Consider the following 20462-nt stretch of genomic DNA (forward strand, 5'->3'; position numbering starts at 1 on the left):
ATTCATTAGTGAATTAAATGACCATGACCCTGAAAACAAAAACACTATAGTCAGAATCTTGTTGCAGTATCTTGACAGCAGGATTGGAAGGGCATGGCATTACAACTGTAGACACATGAGGGCCACATGCAAACATAGCCAATTAGATATTGATGGGAAGGATGCCAGGCCATTTATGCTGTGGAGATGGGCAAGAAGTTTGCTATCTAGTTGTTATCACATAGGGTAAAAGATCCGAGTGCATTGTGTCACAGACATTAAATCTTTGCAACCCAGTAACCTCAGTCTGGACATGTGAATGGATGAATAGATGCCTTGAGACTAAACCTGTGGCTAGAACCTTTTGATACATTGCCCTTGAATAACCTCAACAGTTATTAGTATCTGTTCATCCTTCCAGCTCTTCCCCATGACCTGGGGTAACTACAACTTTTGCTTCTGCTGCCTTCATATTTGACTTTCTCTTCATCACCTTTGCCATTCCTTGACTTTTCAGGACTTCACCATTAACTATCTTGCCCTGTATCTCGGCTCAATCATGCTTGACTTCACATGTGTAGATATTGACCTTTCTTATGTAATCAATCTTCCGCCACAAGTCCTCATGGTTTGTCACAGCCCACTACCCCTTGGTCAGTCATACCCTGAAAATCCCTTCACTGCCCTCAACTGATCTCAATTTATCGATACTTCACTTTTGTGATCCAAAACAACTTTAAGGAAAGAAAGGAATCTCTTTCTCAGTCCAAATCCTCCAGGAACATTACCTCATGAATTGCATGCCACTGTTAATCTGATAGGAGCTGTTACCCACTTGCTGAAGTCAATTGCAAAGGTGATATTTAATTTGTACAAGGTAACACATTGCAAATAGGGTTCCCCCTGCTTGCTCTTGAGGATTTTAATTTGCCAATTTACTACTTTCAACTTGCTGTTTGGAAGCTGATATTTTACATCCAACAAAACTGCACTCATGTGCCTTGCTTCCCATGCCAGCGGTAGCAAATGTCTCCACCTAAGATGGCAGAGGACAAGGCAAATGTAAAAATCACACAACACCAGGTTATAGTCCAACAGGTTTATGGAAGCACTAGCTTCCATATAAATCTGCTGGACTATAACCTGGTGTTGTATGATTTTTAATTTTCTACACCCCAGTCCAAGACCGGCATCTCCAAATCATGACAAGGCAAATAACAATTAAGACAATGTATTACAGAATATAACTAATCAACCAAGTAACATTCATTGAAATGGAGAGCACAATAACTGACATAAATGGACATTATTCTTGGTTGACTGAATGAAAAAGCCAGAAGTAGTATTTACACTGCATGAAACAAACCTGACCTGGAGATCAAAGCGGGGTCATGGATTAGAACTAAAACAAATACAGGCAAAAGTAATTCATTCATAAGCAACAAATACTTTCAAAGTTTAACACTGTAAACATTGGTGACAATAAAATTGCAGTGACTTACATTAAATGTTGAGATTGTCTGAAACTTTTTCGAAGAGTGAGTTTTCCTTGGCTGGATAGCAGTACATTTCTAATCTATTCAGAGTCTGGGCCAAAAGATGAACTAAGATGCTTTCCTCAATGATTAGAGGTTCAAAAGTTCTACATGTCACTGAACTTGCTCAATCTGATGTGCTGTTGAATGAACAATTAGGTCAGTCAGAGTCTTCAAATGAACACAATCCTTGAGGCTGGGTTCAGTGATTGTTTAGGAAGTTCAAGGGAGACTATCAGAGGCAGCAGAAGAGTCATTGTCAAAAGTGATGGGGAATCAAAGTTGGGGATTGAATGCAGTGGTATTCACAGAGATTGGTACAAGGATAGTGATAGGGAGAACATCAAGGTGTAAGGAGTTGCATAAATAGCATCAGAGAGCATTGCAATTACAGAAGGGGATGTTAGTGGCAGAGTCTGAAGCTGAATGAATGATGGAGACATGGACTTTATTATCAAGCTGCAATGTGTCTCACTGTCTGGAGGAGACATCTAGACCTTATCGACCAGGAATGCCACTTCTGAGAGGTTCTTCTGAGACGTAAGAACCTTTTCTACTTCCTGTGTCCCCAATGTATGCCACTTCTACCGAGAATCTTGTGTTCAATGACTGGTGGGAGTTGGTTGCTTTGTGGCCTTCCTAAGAAGGCAAACACTGATGCAGGACAATCACCAATGGGAATCCCAGGAGCAGCAAGACACCAGAGTGGAGGATAAGGAGCACTTAACTCAGGGAGAGTTCACTGCCACAGTACTCCTCAGGATGCATGGTGTCTGCACGAGACCTAGTGCTTTCTGGCCCTGACTCCATTTCCTGGGTTGGAGCGAGGTGCAGTGTTGATGCAGGCTCCATGTAATCCATATGTCCTGGAACATTGTGATGGAACTTATTGGAGAAGGCTGCAGGACTGGGAGAAAATCCTCTCCTGGTGACTATGAAGGTTACAGCTGCTTTGAATGTCTATGGTCCTGGTTCTTTCCAAGGAGCAGTGGGTAAGCTGTGTGGGATCTCTCAGTTGAGCACCCACAGGTCATCAGGACAGTGATCCATGCTATCTGTGCAAGATCACACCAGTTCATTTTGCTTCCTGATGATGAGGTCAGTGCTAAAGCCCAGGCAGCAGGATGCAAAAACATAGCTAGCCTCTCCTAGGTGTAAGGTGTTATTGACTGTTACACATGACACTGAGAGGGCTATATCACAGTGCTGCAGAATTAATCAACAGGATTCTACTGGATTAATGTTCAGATGATCTGTGATCACTGTCACCACTTCCTGGAGGTATGTGCCCACAACCCTTGCAACTGGCACTTCTATATCTTGAAGCTGTAAATGAATCTCATGTTCAGAATTGTCTGATTCCCTGCCTGTGTGTGACGTACCCTTACTGGATAATGGTGAAATTCGGGTCTACAATGGGGCACTGGTGATGGTGTTGTGCTGACTTAGACGGTGTTCAGATGGGATGTTGCTAAGGAGGTAAATTGTCCGGCCTGTTGGCGACACAGCGACTATGATGAGAAAGTGGGACTGTTGTTCAAGGGACTGTTAGCCTAGCTGACTATGTGCCAGTGAGCAGCATTGTTTTGTGACTGCTGTACCAATGTCTTGTCAGTGACAGGTAACACTAAATTGCCAAAGCTTATCTGGGCACACAGCAACCTTTCACAGATGGCATTGATGCAAGGAACTTTGGTCTTTCTGTGGATATCCACTCAGTGGTGTGTTGCTCTGGGAATGCGCATGTTAAGATAGGGCAAGAATTAAAAGTGATGGACAATCTCTGGGAGGGTAGCTAATAAATGAAGTGGTGAACAAAGTCCCTAAGCTTTGCAGTGGAAATCCCTCCTAAAAGTTTGATGCAACTTGGACCAAGCCAAATTAATGTAAGTTTCGGCCCTATATCTTTGGAAGATGCAGACATACAAACTTACAAGTTAGCGACATTAGCTCTGCTGATTACTAACATCATGGCTGAGTTGATTATAACCCCAATCCACACTGCCACGTAGCCTGATTACCTTTCACTCTTTTGTTTAAGAAGTATTTATCTACCTCTACCTTAAAAATATTCAAAGATTCTGCTTCTATCACATTTTCAGGCAGAGTTCCAAGGTTTCAGAACTCTGTGAAACCAAATTACCTTATTCCTGCTTTCAATGGGGGAACCTGATTTTTAAACAGTGACTTTTAATTCTAGATTTTCCTATAAAAGGAAAATACCCTCCATAATCATCCTGTCAACATCTCTCATTTCTTACATGTTTCATGGAGGACTGTTCAGCCCTTTGAGCCTGTTTCGCTTTTCACTATGATCATGGCTAATCCTCAATGCCATATTTCTATTATCTCTCTGTAACCCTTAATAGCTTTAAAATCTAAAAATGTATGTTTTGCTTTCTTGAATATAATCAATGACTTGGTCTCTACACCATTCTCTGGTGAAATTGTGTGAATATTTCAATGAACTTTCATAACATAACCAAGATTAGAGTGGTGCTGGAAAAGCGCAGCAGGTCAGGCAGCATCCGAGGAGCAGGAAAATCGACGTTTCAGGCAGGAGCCCTTCATCAGGAATGAATGGGCTCCTCCCCAAAACGTCGATTTTCCTGCTCCTCGGATGCTGCCTGACCTGCTGCGCTTTTCCAGCACCATTCTAATCTAGATTCTGATCTCCAGCATCTGCAGTCCTCACTTTCACCTTCATAACATAACCCTTTAATTCCAGGTATTAGTCTAGTAAACCTTCTCTGAACTGCCTCAAAACACATTTTTACCCTTCCTCAAATAATTTCACCAATGCTATACACCAGAACTCCAGAAACAATCTCACGTGTGCCCTGCATACTTAAAGTATAACCTCTCTGCTTTTGAATTCAATGATAACATTCTATTAAACTTCCTAATGACTTATATACTGCATACTAATCGTCTATGATTTATGCAGTCAAATACCCAGAACCTTCTGCACATTAGCACTCTGCAATTCTTCACTGTTTAGAAATTATTCTTTTTTATTCTTCCTGCAAAAGTGGTCAATTTCACCTTTTAACATATTATATTCCATTTTCCACATCTTTGCCCACCCACTTAACTTGTCTATTTATTTATATTTGTTGCCTCCTTATGTCCACTTCACAACTTGTTTTTTTATCTATCATTATGGTGTCAGCAAATTTGGTAACCACACCTCCTATCCCTTCATCTATGTCATTTATATAGATTGGAAACAGTGAACGCCCCAGCTCTGATCTCTGTGGTACAACATTTGTTACATCTTGCTAATCTGAAAATGACCCATTTATGCCTACCCTCTGCTTTCCGTTAGCCAGCTAATCTTCTACCAATGGTCTTTTCCTTTCCACATTAACCTTTGACATGACACTTTATCAAATCTCTTCTGGAAATTTAGGTACAGTACATTCGCTGTTTTTCATAACGCATGTTACCTCCTACTGAACTAATACATTGATCAAACATGATTTCCCTTCTCAAAACTATGCTGACTATGGCTGAATACCTTGAACTTATGTAAGTTTCCTTTTTTTATTCTCTCATGGGATGTGGGCATCACTGGCTGGCCCGCATTTATTGCCCGTCCCATGTTGCTCTTGTGGAGGAGGAAGTGAGCTGCCTTCTTGAACTACAGCAGTCCATGTGTTGTTCGAAAGGGCATTTGAGGATTTTGACCCATTGACAGTGACAGAATAGTAATATAACTCCAAGACAGAATGGTGAGAGTGACATGGTGGCTCAGTAGTTAGTACTGCTGCCTCAGAGTGCCAGAGACCCGGATTCGATTCTATCTAGAAGGACAAGAACAGCAGAAACATGGGAATATCACCACCTGCAAATTCCCCTCCAAGCTACCGACATTGAATCCTACAGTGTGGATTCGGCCATTTGGCCCATCAAGTCCACACCAACCTTGTGAACAGCATCCCACCGAGACCCACCACATCTCTCCCCATAACCCTGTATTTCCCATGGCTAATCTACCAATCCTGTACATCATTGGACACTATGGATAATTTAGCATGGCCAATCCACCTAACTTGCACATTGTTGGACTGTAGGAGGAAACTCCAGCACCCGCAGAAAACCGAAGCAGACACAGGTAGAATGTGCACACTCCGAGGCTAGAATTGAACCCATGTCCTGGGCATTGTGAGACAGAAGTGTTCACCACTGAGCCACTGAATTCTCAACCAAAGTCTTTTCCCTGGGGTCGGGGAGTCCAGAACTAGAGGGTATAGGTTTAGGGTGAGAGGAGAAAGATATAAAAGAGACCTAAGGGGCAACATTTTCACATAGAGGGTGGTACGTGTATGGAATGAGCTGCCAGAGGAAGTGGTGGAGGCTGGTACAACTGCAACATTTAAGAGGCATTTGGATGGGTATATGAATAGGAAGGGTTTGGAGGGATATGGACCAGGTGCTGGCAGGTGGGACTAGATTGGGTTGGAATATCTGGTCGGCATGGACAGGTTGAACCGAAGGGTCTGTTTCTATGCTGTACATCTCTATGACTCTAATATGCCAATTTAGCATTCATCGCCCTCTTCTGATTTCGTTTTGCAGGGAATAATTTTATCCATCGGGGTTGGTCAGTGGGACTGGATATATTTTTCACTTTGGCACTCAGTTCAGCAGCACATATTCTGAGGTCAGATATAAAGTAACATTCTCTGTTGTATCAATGAACCTTAGCACTATTCTCAGGAAAGCAATCCTCATTGTACGAACGTGAGATTGCTTGTAGCCTTTGAGTAACATTGCCAATTAACTGCCATTTATTTTTGGCTAGCTTAGCACTGTGGGGCCCCATTAGGAACAGGGTGAGACCGACAAATTCATTTAAGCCAGCACAGAAAATAATAAAACTTCACCTCAATAACATGGTCAAGTCTCAAACAGTGATCACCAAGTGTGAATGTATATTTTAGTCCATCTACACCTTTTGTAGTCTTACTTAATTCATTTAACTTGAACTTTTACAAATTGTTGCGAGGCCAGATGTCTCTTCTTCTCCATAGACATGGAGCAATTTCTCCATTTTATCCATACAAAACAATGATTTACCCATAAAACAATTTGCAAATATTAAAACTGATCTCATACTCAAAAATGAAAATTAAACTCAAGCTGAATTCATAGCCATATTAACAAGGCTTCATGACCAACATTCCTTGTAAAATAGCAATATAGTCAATTTATGACATATCAGGGCAAGGGTGGGGTTTTAGATGTCAGTTCATCCAACTTCAGTGATGCCTTTTTTTCGTCATCCCAAGCATGCAACAGTGTTCCCAATGAAACTGAAGCCCAAAAGCCAACAGAAACAGATTCTGAACTTGTTCAATTGTGTCATTTTCCTCACTGACTCTCAGATTTGTTAACCTTGAGTTTTGAATGAGCCTATATTCACATGTGTTTTATTTATGGGTGAACACATAGGTGTGTTATAAACTAAACAGGAATTTTAAAACAAGGAGAATTATTCGTCCTGTTTCTAGAAGCGAAACATCCAAATTGTTAAACATTCAGCAACCAACACCACAGTTAATTTGCCATAACACAAACATTCATAAAATATTTTAACAAAGGAAAAGGTCTGATCTTAAAACATATCCATATGGATGGGGAAAAGTATGGTCATACAAAAAAGATTTTAAAAACCCTGTCATTTGAATAAAATCAGCTTCGCTGTCCCCCTTTCAAATCTTTGATTAAGGTTTAACATAAGTCAAAACATATTAATAAGTTCGAGAGATATTGGTTGGAAATGAAGATTTTGTTCAATTTATAAATCAAAGAAAACAGCAGATGCTCACATGTCTTTAATGCAGTGGTCAAAACTTATTTACAGCTCAGAAATTAAAAAAAAAGATGAACTTAGTAATAAAATGAATGCAAATAGACAAATAACTATTTCAAAGTATTGTTATATCACTATTATTCTTGATATTCTAAATGTAGATTCTTGTTGCTTCTCAAGGCATACAAAATAAAACCTTTTCTTTTATATCAGTGTATGTAAGGCATTTTTATGAAAGTGTTTAGATGCTTTTCCTGCTTTTTCCAAAGGTACAACATTATTAGCCTAACCTTAATTCAGTATGTTTCATTGCTTTTAGAACATCCATCCTTCAAGAATAAACAGAATGATTTCAGTACATCACTGGAAATCTACGAGTACTTGGCCTCCAAAGAAAACAGCCAGCAGTAGAATCAAAAGAAAGAAATTTGTGAAAATATTTCTGACCTGTAAGACACTTCTTTATTTGAAAAAATAACTTTATAGATGTGTCTTTTTAAGTATTCCTAGATCAAGAGAAGTTGTCACACTTTGCTGGCTGAACACTCTGAAAGATCCAGCTGATTTACACTACCCAAACAGCAGACACGACATGTCTGGGAGAGTCTTAAGGGACCGACAATGATGTCATGTTAAGGAAATAGCTGGATGAACTTGGCACTTCACAAAGCTGGCTCTTCTTCCATTGGTTCATCAGGAGTTCTAGAAAAATAAATATGCAATCAGAATGGTATACACGGACATTTACAAGCTCTATGTGGGGTCACAGTTGAATCTGAATTATACATGATGTTTATTTGTCTTATCCAGTCACTTATAAATAAAGTAACTTTTCCTGAAGCAACTTTAAAGGGGAAAAGCTAACAGTCAAGAACTGTCTCCAAATATATTGCAGAGTATGAAAATTAAAGTGCACCTGAAGAAATATTCCTGAATTCGGAACAATTCAAAAATTTAAAAGCATTACTATACTAGTAATGGTTATAATGTGAAGGACTGTCAACTGATTAAGTAACTACTGGATTTTGAAACAACTTGGAGCCACGATTAACTTGAACCTCATTATTATCTTTATATCACGTGAAAGTATGTTTTAATAAACTGAAATTAAAATTAAAACTGACATTCAATTACAATAGATATCAGGTGCAGTTTTAGGCCTTTTGACTGAGATCAAATTTGGCACTTGCGATCTTTGGCAAGATTCTTTTTATTCACTCATGGGATGTTTATTACTCATCACTGGGTGCCCTTGAGAAGGAGGTGGTGAGCTGCCTTCTTGAACTGCTGCAGTCCATTTGATGCAGGTAAGCACATGCAATGCCTTTAGGGAGAGAATTCCTAGATTTTGCTCCAGTGATATTGAAGGAACAGTGATATTTCCAAGTCAGGATGTTGAATGGCTTGGAGGGGAAGTGGCAGGTGGTGGTGTTGTCATACTAACCATGCCTTTTTTAGATGGAAGTGCTTGTGGGTTTGGAAGGTGCTGTTTAAGCAGCCTTTATGAACTTCTGCGGTGTGTTTTGTAGATGGGGTACGCTATTTCTACTGAGCAGCAGCAGTGGGGAGAGTGAATGTTTGTGAATGTGGTGCATATCAAGTGGGCTGTTTTTCTTGGTTAGTGTCAAACTTCTTGAGTGCTTTTGGAGCTGCATAAACTGAGCATCAGTGAGCAGGTTTGTTCGTCACACTCATGACTAATTTCTTGAAGGTGGTGGACAGGCTTTGTGGAGACAGAAATTGAGTTAATTAATGCAGGATCTAACCTCTGACCTGAACGTGGCAGCTATGGTATTTATATGGCTTATCCAGTTCAGTTTCTGTTCAATGGTAACCCCAGGGTGTTGATATTGGGAATTCAGTGACAGTTACACCATTGATTGTCAAGGGACAATGATTAGATTTCCTCATTTTGGAGATGGTAATTGTCTCACATTTGTGTGACACAAATATCACTTGCCACTTCTCAGCCCAAAAATGAATATTGTCCAGGTCTTGCTACATTTAAGCATAGACTACTTCGGTATAGGAGGAGAATATTATGCTATCATGAGTGAATATCTTCATGTCGGAGGGAAGATCATCGATGAAACAGCTGAAGATGACTGGTCCTCGGACACTCCACTGAAGAGTCCTGCATGGATAACCTCACTATCCTGTGGCCAAACACTACAACTCCCCCTCCCATTCCGCCAAGGACATGCAAGTCCAGGGCCTCCTCCACCGCCAAATCCAAGCCACCCGATGACTAGGGGAAGATCGCCACATCTTCCGTCCTGGGACCCTTCAACCACACGGCATCATCATCAACTTCACTAGTTTCCAAGTCTACCTTCCCCCAACTCATCCCAGATCTAACCCTCCACTCAGCATTGCCTTTTTGACTTGTTCTATCTGTCCATCTTCCTTCCCACGATCCACTATACCCTCCCCACCAACCTATCACAATCACACCACCACCACCATCTACCTATCGCCTTCCCATCTACCTTCCCCCAGCCCCAGCCCCACCCCCACTCCCCTATTTATCTCTTAGTCCTCATTACCCTCAATATTCCTGATGAAGGGCTAATGCCTGAAACATTGACTCCTCAAATGCTGCCTGACCTGCTGTGCTTTTCCAGCACCACACTTTTTGCCTCTGACTCTCCAGCCTCTGCAGTCCTCACTTACTCCTGGCTCACCTTTAACGGAGATCACTGACCTTCAACAGCCCCAACTATTTTCCTTTGTGCCAGGTATGACTCCAACTAGCAGAAGGTTAACCCTTAATCCCCGTTGACTCCATTGCTAGGGCTTGCTGATACAACATTTGGTTAAAGGGAAATTATTCTTGCCTCACTTCTGGAATTTAGGTCTTATGTCCATGGTTTGCACAAGGTTTTAATGAAGTCAGGAACTGAGTTGCCCTGGCGGAACCCAAACTGAGCATCAGTGAAATGGTTATTGCAAAAGAAATGCTGGTTGATAACACTGTTCATGATCCCTTCCATCTGTTTACTGATAATCAAAAATAGACTGATGTGCAACTTTCTGCATTGTCGGGCAGATGCCAGTGTTGTAGATGTGCTAAGACAGCTTGACTAGGGATGCAGCTAGTTCTGTAGTGCAGATTTTCAGTAATATTGCTGGTATGTTGTCAGAACCCATAACCTTGGCAGCATCCAGTGCTTCCAGCTGTTTCTTGACATCTAATGGACTGAATTGATTTGGCTGGAGACTGGCATCTGTGATGCTTAGGACTGCCGGAGGAAGTTTTTTGTTCCTTTTTGTTTGCTTGTATAGATCACAGTGGATGGATTTGGCCTCATGTTCTAATGGCATGCAAGCTACACTGTGAATTGCAGAGCTTCAGGCTTACTGTAAAGAGCCACAAACAACATCCAAACTCAAGGCATGGGGATGTATAATACCTTAGGATGCTGTGAGAAAATCAGCAGGAGGCATGTCAGTGACTGAACCTTCTCTGCGAAGGGGAGCCTGTTTGGTTACAATGATTTTCAAACTGTCGACATCTTTTACCTCAGGTTGCCCTAACAATAGTTAATGTGAAGGTACCTGAGAATGCCTGAAATCTTTGGAAGCGTTCAAGGAGAAAGGGAATGAGGTATAACTGTTGATCCTCACTGGAGAGTCACTGTTTAGTCTGTCAATACAATAAAACTGCATTGTGATGTTCCACCAAATCCCTATCATGAATATTCTCATGTTACTGGCCAAGTACATTAAGGGGTCTGCAAACAGCACTGAAGCCAATGTGTGATTTGAGGTGTGTGATTTATACGTATTTTCATATCATTTATTTGGAGTTTTGAATTTTGAACTAGTGACATGTGGGTTTTGGTTTGTGTTTATGAAAGAGCTTCTCAATTAACTTATCACTCCTTCTGGAGCCGTGATGTTAACCAGTATGTGTTAGAGAGCAAGCAACTGGGGATTGCAATGTGAGAGTCTTATGATTGGACAGAGTAAACATTGAAAGGCAAAGACACAAACAGAAAATGGCTGGAAAAGCTTAGCAGGTCTGGCAGCTTCTGCAGGGAGAAATCAGAGTTAGCGTTTTGGGCTGAGTGATCCTTCCTCATTGAAAGGCATTAGTTTTATTTTGGATCAGAAGAATCAAGGATTGATTTTTCTAACCTATAGATTGGAAAGCTTTTGGGGGCACTTCACAAAGGCCCTGTCAGGTGTCAGATGTAAGAACAGTTTCTTGCAAATAAAAGATTGAGTTTAGAACATTTAGAAAATAGGTTAGCATAAGGATTTTAGTTTGAAAATTCCAGACTAGAGATAATTGGTTAGAACTCTGAATTACTTAAATCCGAGAAACTTAAGCTCATATGTGTGAATGATCAAAGAAGCAGCTCTTAGGTTCTTAAGACTAAGAATTGAAATAAATGCCCAAAAAAAAGACAAAGAAGGGAACCCTGATGTTTGAGTGCTATCAAATAATGATGATGGGATAGATGAGAATTTGTTCTGTTGTGTACATCAAAATCTTTCACTGTGTGTTATATATAAATAGCTTGGTTTGTTCTATTTTATCTTCAGTTCTTCTTCTGCAATAAACTTCTGTTTTAGTGTTAAAAAATTCTGCAGCATTGCGTGCTTATGTTTCCGTCAATGACCACCATATTAAATTGAAAGAAATTATGATTTATCAAGCCAGATTTCAGTCTGGGATCTGACCTATCCAATAGTAGCAATGGTTAGGGATATAACAAATGCCTCTTTCCTGATTGTCACCAGCAAGCTCAAAGTGACCTTGAATGTAGATCTCATGGGAGCTAGTCTTTATGCTCTTTTCAAGTTTGATTTTGGGGGTGGTCAGGGCTATTTAGTCAAAGTGGGATGGCCCAGAGTTTGTTGCATTAGACCACCTGTGCTGTTGGGGATATAGTTCAGAAAGCAATTAGACACTGTGTTGAAGCAGATAGGCATCTTGAAGCAAACACTTAGCATGTGAAAGTGAGGTGCTCCTGGCTTTGCTGAATGTGTAAGTCTGATCCATACCCCATGAAACTGGAGCAGGGAGTTGATAGGTCTTGTGAAATGGCAATGGACAGTTTTGGGAGGGGAGCAACAAATTAAACCAATTGAGGGGTCAATTAAGGATCACCATACCTCCTGGCAGCCTTTGACCACAGTGGAAGGGATGGTTTATGATTGAAACTTACAGAATACTGGGAAGTCTGGGAAGAGTGGACATGGAGAAGATTCTTCCACGAGTAGGAATGGCTAAGAACTGAGCTTACAGCCTCAGAGCGAAGTGATGACCCTTTAGAACTGCCATGAGGAGTAATTACTTCAGCCAGAGGATGGTGAATCTGTAGAGCTCATTGCTATAGCAGGTTGTGGAGGCCAAGTCATTGAGCGTATTTAAGACAGAGATTAATAAGGGGTCAAAGGTTATGGGGAGAAGGCAGGAGAATGATGTTGAGAAACATATCAGCTGTGGTTGAATGGCAGAGCAGAATCAATGGGCTGAATAGCCTAATTCTGCTCCTATGTCTTATAGTCAAAAACAATCTATTAGTGTTTCAGTATCAGATCTGACTTAAGCAGTACTAATGACATTCAGATCAAAACAACTGTGAAGTACTTCCTCCAATGCTGAGTAAATAATTGAGAGAACATGGCACCGTTGAGGCATGGTGTGTAATAAGGTGAGCTGCAGAGGATAATGTGGAAAAAACCACTAGAACTCATGGTTAGAATCCCGCCATGGAAGTCATCATGAACAGGGATTTTGCTGATATCTGGTAAAATTGAGCCCATAGTTGTTTTTATTCAAGAACCATGTACTCCCAGCCTGCCTCCATCCTTGGGAAATGATACACAATTTCCAAATACATTTCATTAGAATGTAGAAATGAAATATACAAAGAAAACATCAAAACTTATATTTATCCACCTTCATTCCTTCATTATACATAATTTATACATTTTATTGCCCCTTTCTCAATCTCCAAGCTATTCTGAAATCATTACATTCTTAATAATGATATCTTTTTTAGTGATGCAAACAACTGAGAGTTGGATTTCTCTGCAAGGGACAGGGAATGATAATCAACGTATATTTTCTTTGTGGTCATGACAAAGTCAAACTTCAAAATATTTAAGAGCCAGTAATGATCTCAGAATTCCCTTTCCTATTGTAGCAAACTGATTTAGATATTGATTTGGTTTTTCAGAAAAGCATCTTGTATACCTATTCCATCATCTTGCAGTAAAATTGCACCCAGCCCCAAGTTACTGGCATCAACACTGGTACGTTCATTAGGATGACCTTCAGCTTTTACAAAGTTGTTTTGCACTCTTTTGACCAGATTGTTTTCATCTGTTTTTGTAATAAATCTGTTCAAGGCACAGCTGTCATACCAAAGTTTAGCACAAACTTTTAAAAGAAGCCACATAATTCCCAAAAACCTCATATTTTAGGAATGGAAAATCTTATCAAAACCTTTACATTTTCTGTCCGTGGCAACACTTGTCCTTGTTTCTGATAACCCAAGAGTTACTCACACTTTCACAATCCAGCTTTTGGCAAGATTTGTTACGAAGTCAGCTAACTGTAACTGTTTAAATAAGGCTACCAATTGGGCTAAATGTCGCTCCCAATTGTTACTGATAAAAAAAAACATATCTTCTAAGTACACTACGCAATGTCGAGTCATGCCACTCAGGTTTAGAAAGCAATATACAGAGGAACTACAACGATCCAGATGACACAGACCGGGAGTATTTTGTTCGGATAATCGAATCTTTGGATAATTGAATGCTGGATAACACAGTTTAGCCAGGCATTGGGACCTTGCAATCTTGTTCGGATAATCTGAAATGCAGGTAATCGACTCCCGGATAATCAAGGTTCCTTTGTATATTATACTGACTGGATTTTGTCGAAACAGACATCCTGAAGTTTATTAAAAACATGACTTACATTGCTATAGTATAACAGATTTACACATAGTCTGTGTTCTGTGCTTAATGATGTTACTGTACATGACATACACAAAACTGACTGAACACTGACTCAATTTCACAGAGAAAGAGAGACTGAAAGTGAAAAAGATACCTTTGTAATGGCATGATACATGTTTTGATGTCATGTAACTGTCTTAAATTTGCACGACCTGTGTAGTCTGGAATCTATACAATAACCCAACAGATTATCTTCGTAAATCATTTACTCCCAAACAGGGGAAACAGTTAATCCTAATTTACTCCATTTTTTCCTTGTATCATCTTGAGGTACGTAATGATATATACACTGTTTTTCCACAGATGCTGCCTAACCTGCTGAGTATTTCCAACATTTTCTATTATTCTGGAGTTTCACAATCCATGGTAAGACCATAAAAATAAACAAGGAGTAGGCCGTTTAGACACTCAAACTTTTAGCCATTCAATGGGGTCATGGCTGATCCAATATTCCTCGTTCACATTCCTGCCCTTTCCCCATACCCTTGATTCTCCCACTGATCAAGAATCTATCTATCTCGGCCTTAAATATACACAAGGATTCTGCCCTCAAAGGTCACTGTGGCAAGGACTTTGAAAGACTCACAACTCTCTGAGCGAAGAAATTCCCCCTCATCACAATGTTCAATTGGTGCCCTTTTTAAGTGACTATGGCCTCTGGTCCTAGACTCTCCCATGAGGGGAAACATCCTCTCACCATTTACCCTGTCAAGCCCTTTAAGAATCTTATATGTTTCTATGAAATCACCAATTATTTTTGTACATTCCGGTGAGCAGATTCCTAGCCTGTTGAATCTTTGCTTATGAGACAATCCCACAATATCGGAGATCACACTAGCAACCCTTCCCTAAACTGCCTTTCCTTAAATAAGGAGACCAAAACTGCTCACAGTGTTCCAGATGTGGTCTCAACAGCACCTAGTACAGTTACAGTAAGACTTCCCTGCTGTTATACTGCAACTCCCTTGAAATGAGGGCCAACATTCCATTGGCCTTCCTGAATTATCTGCTATAACTCTTCTGCTAGTGGTTCGTGTGCAGAATGAACCGCCAGAGGAATTCGTGGAGGTAGGTACAGTTATAATGTTTAAAGTCATTGATGTAAGTACATGAATAGGAAACAGTTGGAGGGATATGGACCAAGCACAGGCAGGTTTTACTAGTTTAGTTTGGGATTATGTTCGGCATGGATCGATTGGACCAAAGGGTCTGTTTCTATGCTGGATGTCTCTATGACTCGACAACTCAATACGAACAAAAGCAATAGTAGTCAATTTGGCCTATCAAACCTGCTCCGCTATGAAATAAGATCATAACGGATCTGAGTTTCACCTCAACTCTACCTTTCTATTCAAGCATTGTCTCCCTTTTCAATGAAGAATAACGAGACTGTCTCCACTCTGCTGTCCGGAGGCAAAAGATCCACACACTAACAATCCTATGAGAGAGGAAAAACTACTCTCTTTATCTCTGTCTTAACCTCAACTTTACATTCCTGCATATCCTCTTGTGGGGAGAACATCAAGGCATGGTAAATGAAACATTGTCCCTTGCCTTCTTCCTGCAACTTCAGCAGCAGCAATTTCAGTCACTAGCACTACCTGGGCTGCTTAGCTCCCTCATAATTGGTGACTGCCAGTAAATGCTGCCCAGCTTCCTCCTGTCCACCTTCATCGTTCAGATCGTGCTTTTACTCTGAGCAGTGGGATAACTCTGGTCTTGAGGAAATTCCAATTTAGGAGCAGGGGTGAGCCATTCAGCCTGCTCTGCTATTCAATAAGATCAAAGCTGATCTGAGTTTGGCCTTAGTTTTACTTTTCTATTTACCCTTTGGTTCCCTTGTCAATACAGGGTCTATGTAATGAGACTGCCTCCACTCTGCTGTCTGGAGACAAGAATCCCTGAGAAAGAGAAAGTATTCTCATTACCTCTGTCTTAAATGGATTGTTGCCATCTCTTGTGAACAGTTAAGAGTCAATGACATTGCTATAGATCTGGAATCACACCTAGTCAAGACTAGTAAAGGATGATAAACATCCTTCCCCAGAGGACAATATCAATCAAGATCAGTTTTTATGTCAATGAATGATAACTTTATGATAGTAGTTTCTAATACTGAGACTAGCTTTCAATTCCAGATGATCTTTTAAAAATTAATTTATTTTGTTCATTGGATTTAAATCTCTCCAACTATGAAGTGAGGATTTGAACTCTTGTCCCCAAACCTTGAATGCTAAACTACCATTTCAGTCCCATTATGACTGTGCCACAGTCTTCCTTAAACAATGGGTCCAACCACTTCATCATGGAAGGTTCTGTTTTGTCAGACTGTGCCATTCCACCCATCCCTTATAGAGAAGTTTGGACAGACCACAAATCCATCAGGCTGAGATCTATATGTGATGCTCTTGAAGCCCTACAGGTGAAAGGGATGATGGATGTCCCCAGAGCAGACTGTCATCATCATTGCAGAGTGTCTAATAACCAGAATTTCAGAATGAACTAGGATTTGCCAAGGTGGGGCTTCCTCGTAAAATTTGGTTTTGTATTAATCAGACTGACTGGAAGCTATGACCTGGTAAAATATGGAAAAGTGAGCCTATTGGAAAACCAGGATTAATATGGAACTTAATCGTCATTTCCACACATCTGCCAGATGTGTGGAAATATTATGTCTCTCAAATGTGTTAATTAGCTAATGTGAAGCTACTTTTTCTCTAGTTTAATGTATTAATTGCCTGCTAATTGCGGATTTTATTTTGTTTGGTACTGTAAATGCTTAAAATGTGAAATCCTTTCTTTTGCATTTTTCCATCAGTTGGTGGAAACTTCAACAAATTTAAAATCTTTTGGCCTCTGTGGGATTGTAACAGTTCTCATTTCCCATTTTAAATAAAAACCTTAACTTGCTAAAAATAATGCTCAACTTCTAAAGTATTCTGATAACATATGATCATTCTTAATTGAAAATAAATATCTTACAGACAAAGTTTAGAAGCAGAAGTAGGCATTCGGGACCTCAAGCCTGCTCTGCCATTTGACAAGACCACGGCTGAGCTGATCACAAACTCATATCATATTCCTGCCTACACCCTGATAACTATTGCTTAACAAGAATCTATCTACCTGTGCCTTACAAATATTCATGCTCTCTCCTTCCATCATACTTTCAGGAAAAGGATTCCAGAACCACAACCTTCTGTGAGAAAACAAAATCACCTCATTTTGTTTTAAATGGGTAACCCCTAATTCTTTCTTGTCAAGATCCCTCAGTATTTTACGTACATAAATATAGTTTACAATTTTATATAAATTGCACAAGAAGTTGTCATAGCTGCCTCTTGCTTGCGCATTGGGAATTATTTATGTGGTACTGGGCCACACAAACTAGAGTAGTGCCAGGTTTTATTTTTGGTTTGGCAGCATCTGTGGAAAGAAGTCAGAGTTAACGTTTTGAACAGTTCTGAGGAAGGGTCACTTGACCTGAACCGTTAACGCTGCTGGGCTTGCTGAGCTTTTTCAGCAATTTCTGTTTTAGTTTATGATTTACAGCATTCGCAGATCTTTCGATTTCATCCTTGATCTGCTTCGCTTTACATTGGGCTCTGTTAGGCTCGTAATAAGAAGTCATGTGATACAATGGGGGGGGGGGGGGGGGGCTCACAGCTAGAAGCCCCAGATTCAAGACCCAATCCAGAATTTGATGGCCCAAGAATGTATGTTCATAACATGACCAAACAGGTCAGTATCAACTTTTAAATTCTCCAAGCATTTGCCAATGATCCTGCTTAGTCACATAGTGGCAAGAAATTGATGCCTCGGTTATCACAGTTCATGACTTTGGGCTACATTAAAAGATAATGCTACCACAGCAACTTGAACTCCTTCAGGTGGCACTTGTCTCAGTTAGCTAAATTACTGATGTTGATCAGATTGGTGCCAAATGCACAGGGTTCAATCCCTGGCCCACTGTAGCAGAATGAGGAGCTGCCTTTGCTTTTTTGTAATTGTTCACTTGAGATATACATATTGGCTAGACTGGTATTTATTATTTATTTTTAATGACCCTTGAGAATGCAGTGGTAAGCAATCTTTTTTTTACCACTGGAGCTCAGAGCCATAAGTACATTTGCATATTTGTTTGAATGGATGTTCTAGAATTTTAACCTCGTAACACTTCAGGAATGACAATATAGTTCCCAATCAGGATGTGTGAATTTTCAGGAAACTTACAGGTGGTGGTACATGCGTGCATCTGCTGCAGTGCTTTTCCAGAGTGGTAACAGTCATAGGTTTGGAAGGTGCTGTTGAAGGATCCTTGGTGACTTATTGCAGTGCATTGTGTTGATGTTAAATATGACTACCACAATGCAATGGCAGTACAGGGATTCCTGTTCAGTTTCTGGTTAATTAGTAACACCCCTCACCTACCATGCATACCGCCACAAAATGTTAATCCTAATATCATCCTTGAACATTCATCCCTCATAACATTACTGTTGCACTGATCCCTTTCTGTACTTTGACATTCTATTTCTGATAAAATAACACACCAGTTCAAAACTCTGCTGTTTTCATCATCACTCTCTTAAGTTTAATTGTTCTAAATGTAAGCGCAGCTAGACAAGACTAGTCATTCACTGTCAGATTTGACTTAACCAAGTCAAGCCACACTATGCCTTGTTCTCCTTTAGCCTCCCAATAGTTTAGGATTAACCTTGAGTGCAAGGTCAATGCAAAACTCCTTTACACCTAACTAATCACTTCTACAACTTCCTTTCCCATCAGTCCTCTCCACCATACTATTTGCCTCAACTCTAATACTGGATATGAACAGCTCATGGATTTCTTTGTTTCCATGACCAAGACTATCCATGTGTCTGCCTGTCACTACTTCTCCTCTTTGCCTGACTTCCTCCAATCTCTCCCAGCCACTCCAGCTCCAATTTTCTCTCACTTTTCATGATTTCTCGTTTCTTTTCTAGTCTTGATTAAAAATGATCAGCCATAATCATATTGAATGGTGGTGCAGGCTCGAAGGGCAGAATGGCCTACTCCTGCACCTATTGTCTATTGTCTATTCAAATTATTACTTTGATGTCACCTACCTTCAGCTTTTCTTCCCACACCTTCCAATGATATTTAACTTCACCATCAAAACTCACAAGGAAGGGAATTTTTTTAAAGGCCTCTTATGTTTAGACTCTTTTTTAAAACACTGCTGTGATTACCGTTCCTCAACTAAATATGTTTTCTTAAGCCACGCCATTTTCTCATTTATCAATATATTTAACCTGTTCAGACATTTTATGACATGTCCCTGGAGCAGGGTGGGCCTTCAATATGAGCCTTCTGGGCACTACCACTGCATCACCAGACCCTTCCCTTTCTCATTGAAATACCACCACTTGGTGCCATCCTCAGGCAAAGGTTCAAATTCCTTTGTGTGTCTATTTCTCTTGATCCAAGAACTAGCTCCAACATGTTAGACTGTCCTGCTGACAGTGAAGCATGGATGAGTTAAATTTTGCTCCAGCTGGATATTGGGAGAATTTTTTACTTTTGCTACTGTGTAACAAGGTCCATTCCCTTTCTGGTTACTTTTGGTTGCAGGCCAAACAAGGCAGTTTCATGGAATACTTATCCTTTGTCACGTGAGGAATCATAGACTCTTCGTGGGGCTTAGGTGACCACATGTGCAGGAAGTGTCTCCAGCTGCAAAAACTTGAGCTCTGGGTTTCTAAACTTGAAGGGCAGCTGGAGTCACTAGGGTACATCCACAAAGCTGAGAAATATGTAGATAGCCTGTTTAACACAGTGGTCACCCCACAGAATAAGATCAGGCAAGCAGAGAGGGAATGGGCAACGGCTAAAAACTCTAGAAAGTCCAGGAATGAGATGCTGAAGTCTCCTGCATCTATCTCACTTACTAAGCAGTTTTCCATTTGGTATACCAGTGAGGGCAGAGAGTTTCCTGCACATCCACCCAGCTCATTGACTGTGTGTTCTCCTCTACATCGGGAACAGAGCTTTTCAGGGAACATCTCTGGGACACGCACCAAACAACCCCGCCACCTTGTGGCCGAACACTTCAACTCACCCTCCCACTCGACTAAGGACATGCAAGTCCCGGGTCTGCTCCACTC

General features: G+C 40.5%; 1 protein-coding gene across 8 annotated transcripts in view; it reads right to left on the reverse strand.

Moving 5' to 3' along the window:
- Positions 1-7302: 7302 nt before the first annotated feature.
- Positions 7303-20462, reverse strand: part of LOC122549771 (histone deacetylase 9-like) — a 796606-nt gene continuing 783446 nt past the window's right edge. For 5 of the 8 annotated variants that reach the window (XM_043689769.2, XM_087987093.1, XM_087987094.1 and 2 more), the window contains 2 exons: positions 10891-10978; positions 7304-8034 (listed from right to left, as the gene is read on the reverse strand). In XM_043689769.2, coding sequence (XP_043545704.2) covers positions 8026-8034; positions 10891-10978 — 97 coding nt within the window. In that variant the 3' untranslated portion in view covers positions 7304-8025. Of the gene's footprint in view, positions 8035-10890; positions 10979-20462 lie in introns of all 8 variants that reach the window. The other 3 variants (XM_087987095.1, XM_087987091.1, XM_043689766.2) reach the window with 1 other exon arrangement.

This window comes from Chiloscyllium plagiosum, unplaced genomic scaffold (assembly GCF_037043375.1).
Source record: "Chiloscyllium plagiosum isolate Xiang-an unplaced genomic scaffold, Cpla_swu_hap1 HiC_scaffold_5, whole genome shotgun sequence".
In the NCBI taxonomy this organism is placed as follows: domain Eukaryota; kingdom Metazoa; phylum Chordata; class Chondrichthyes; order Orectolobiformes; family Hemiscylliidae; genus Chiloscyllium; species Chiloscyllium plagiosum.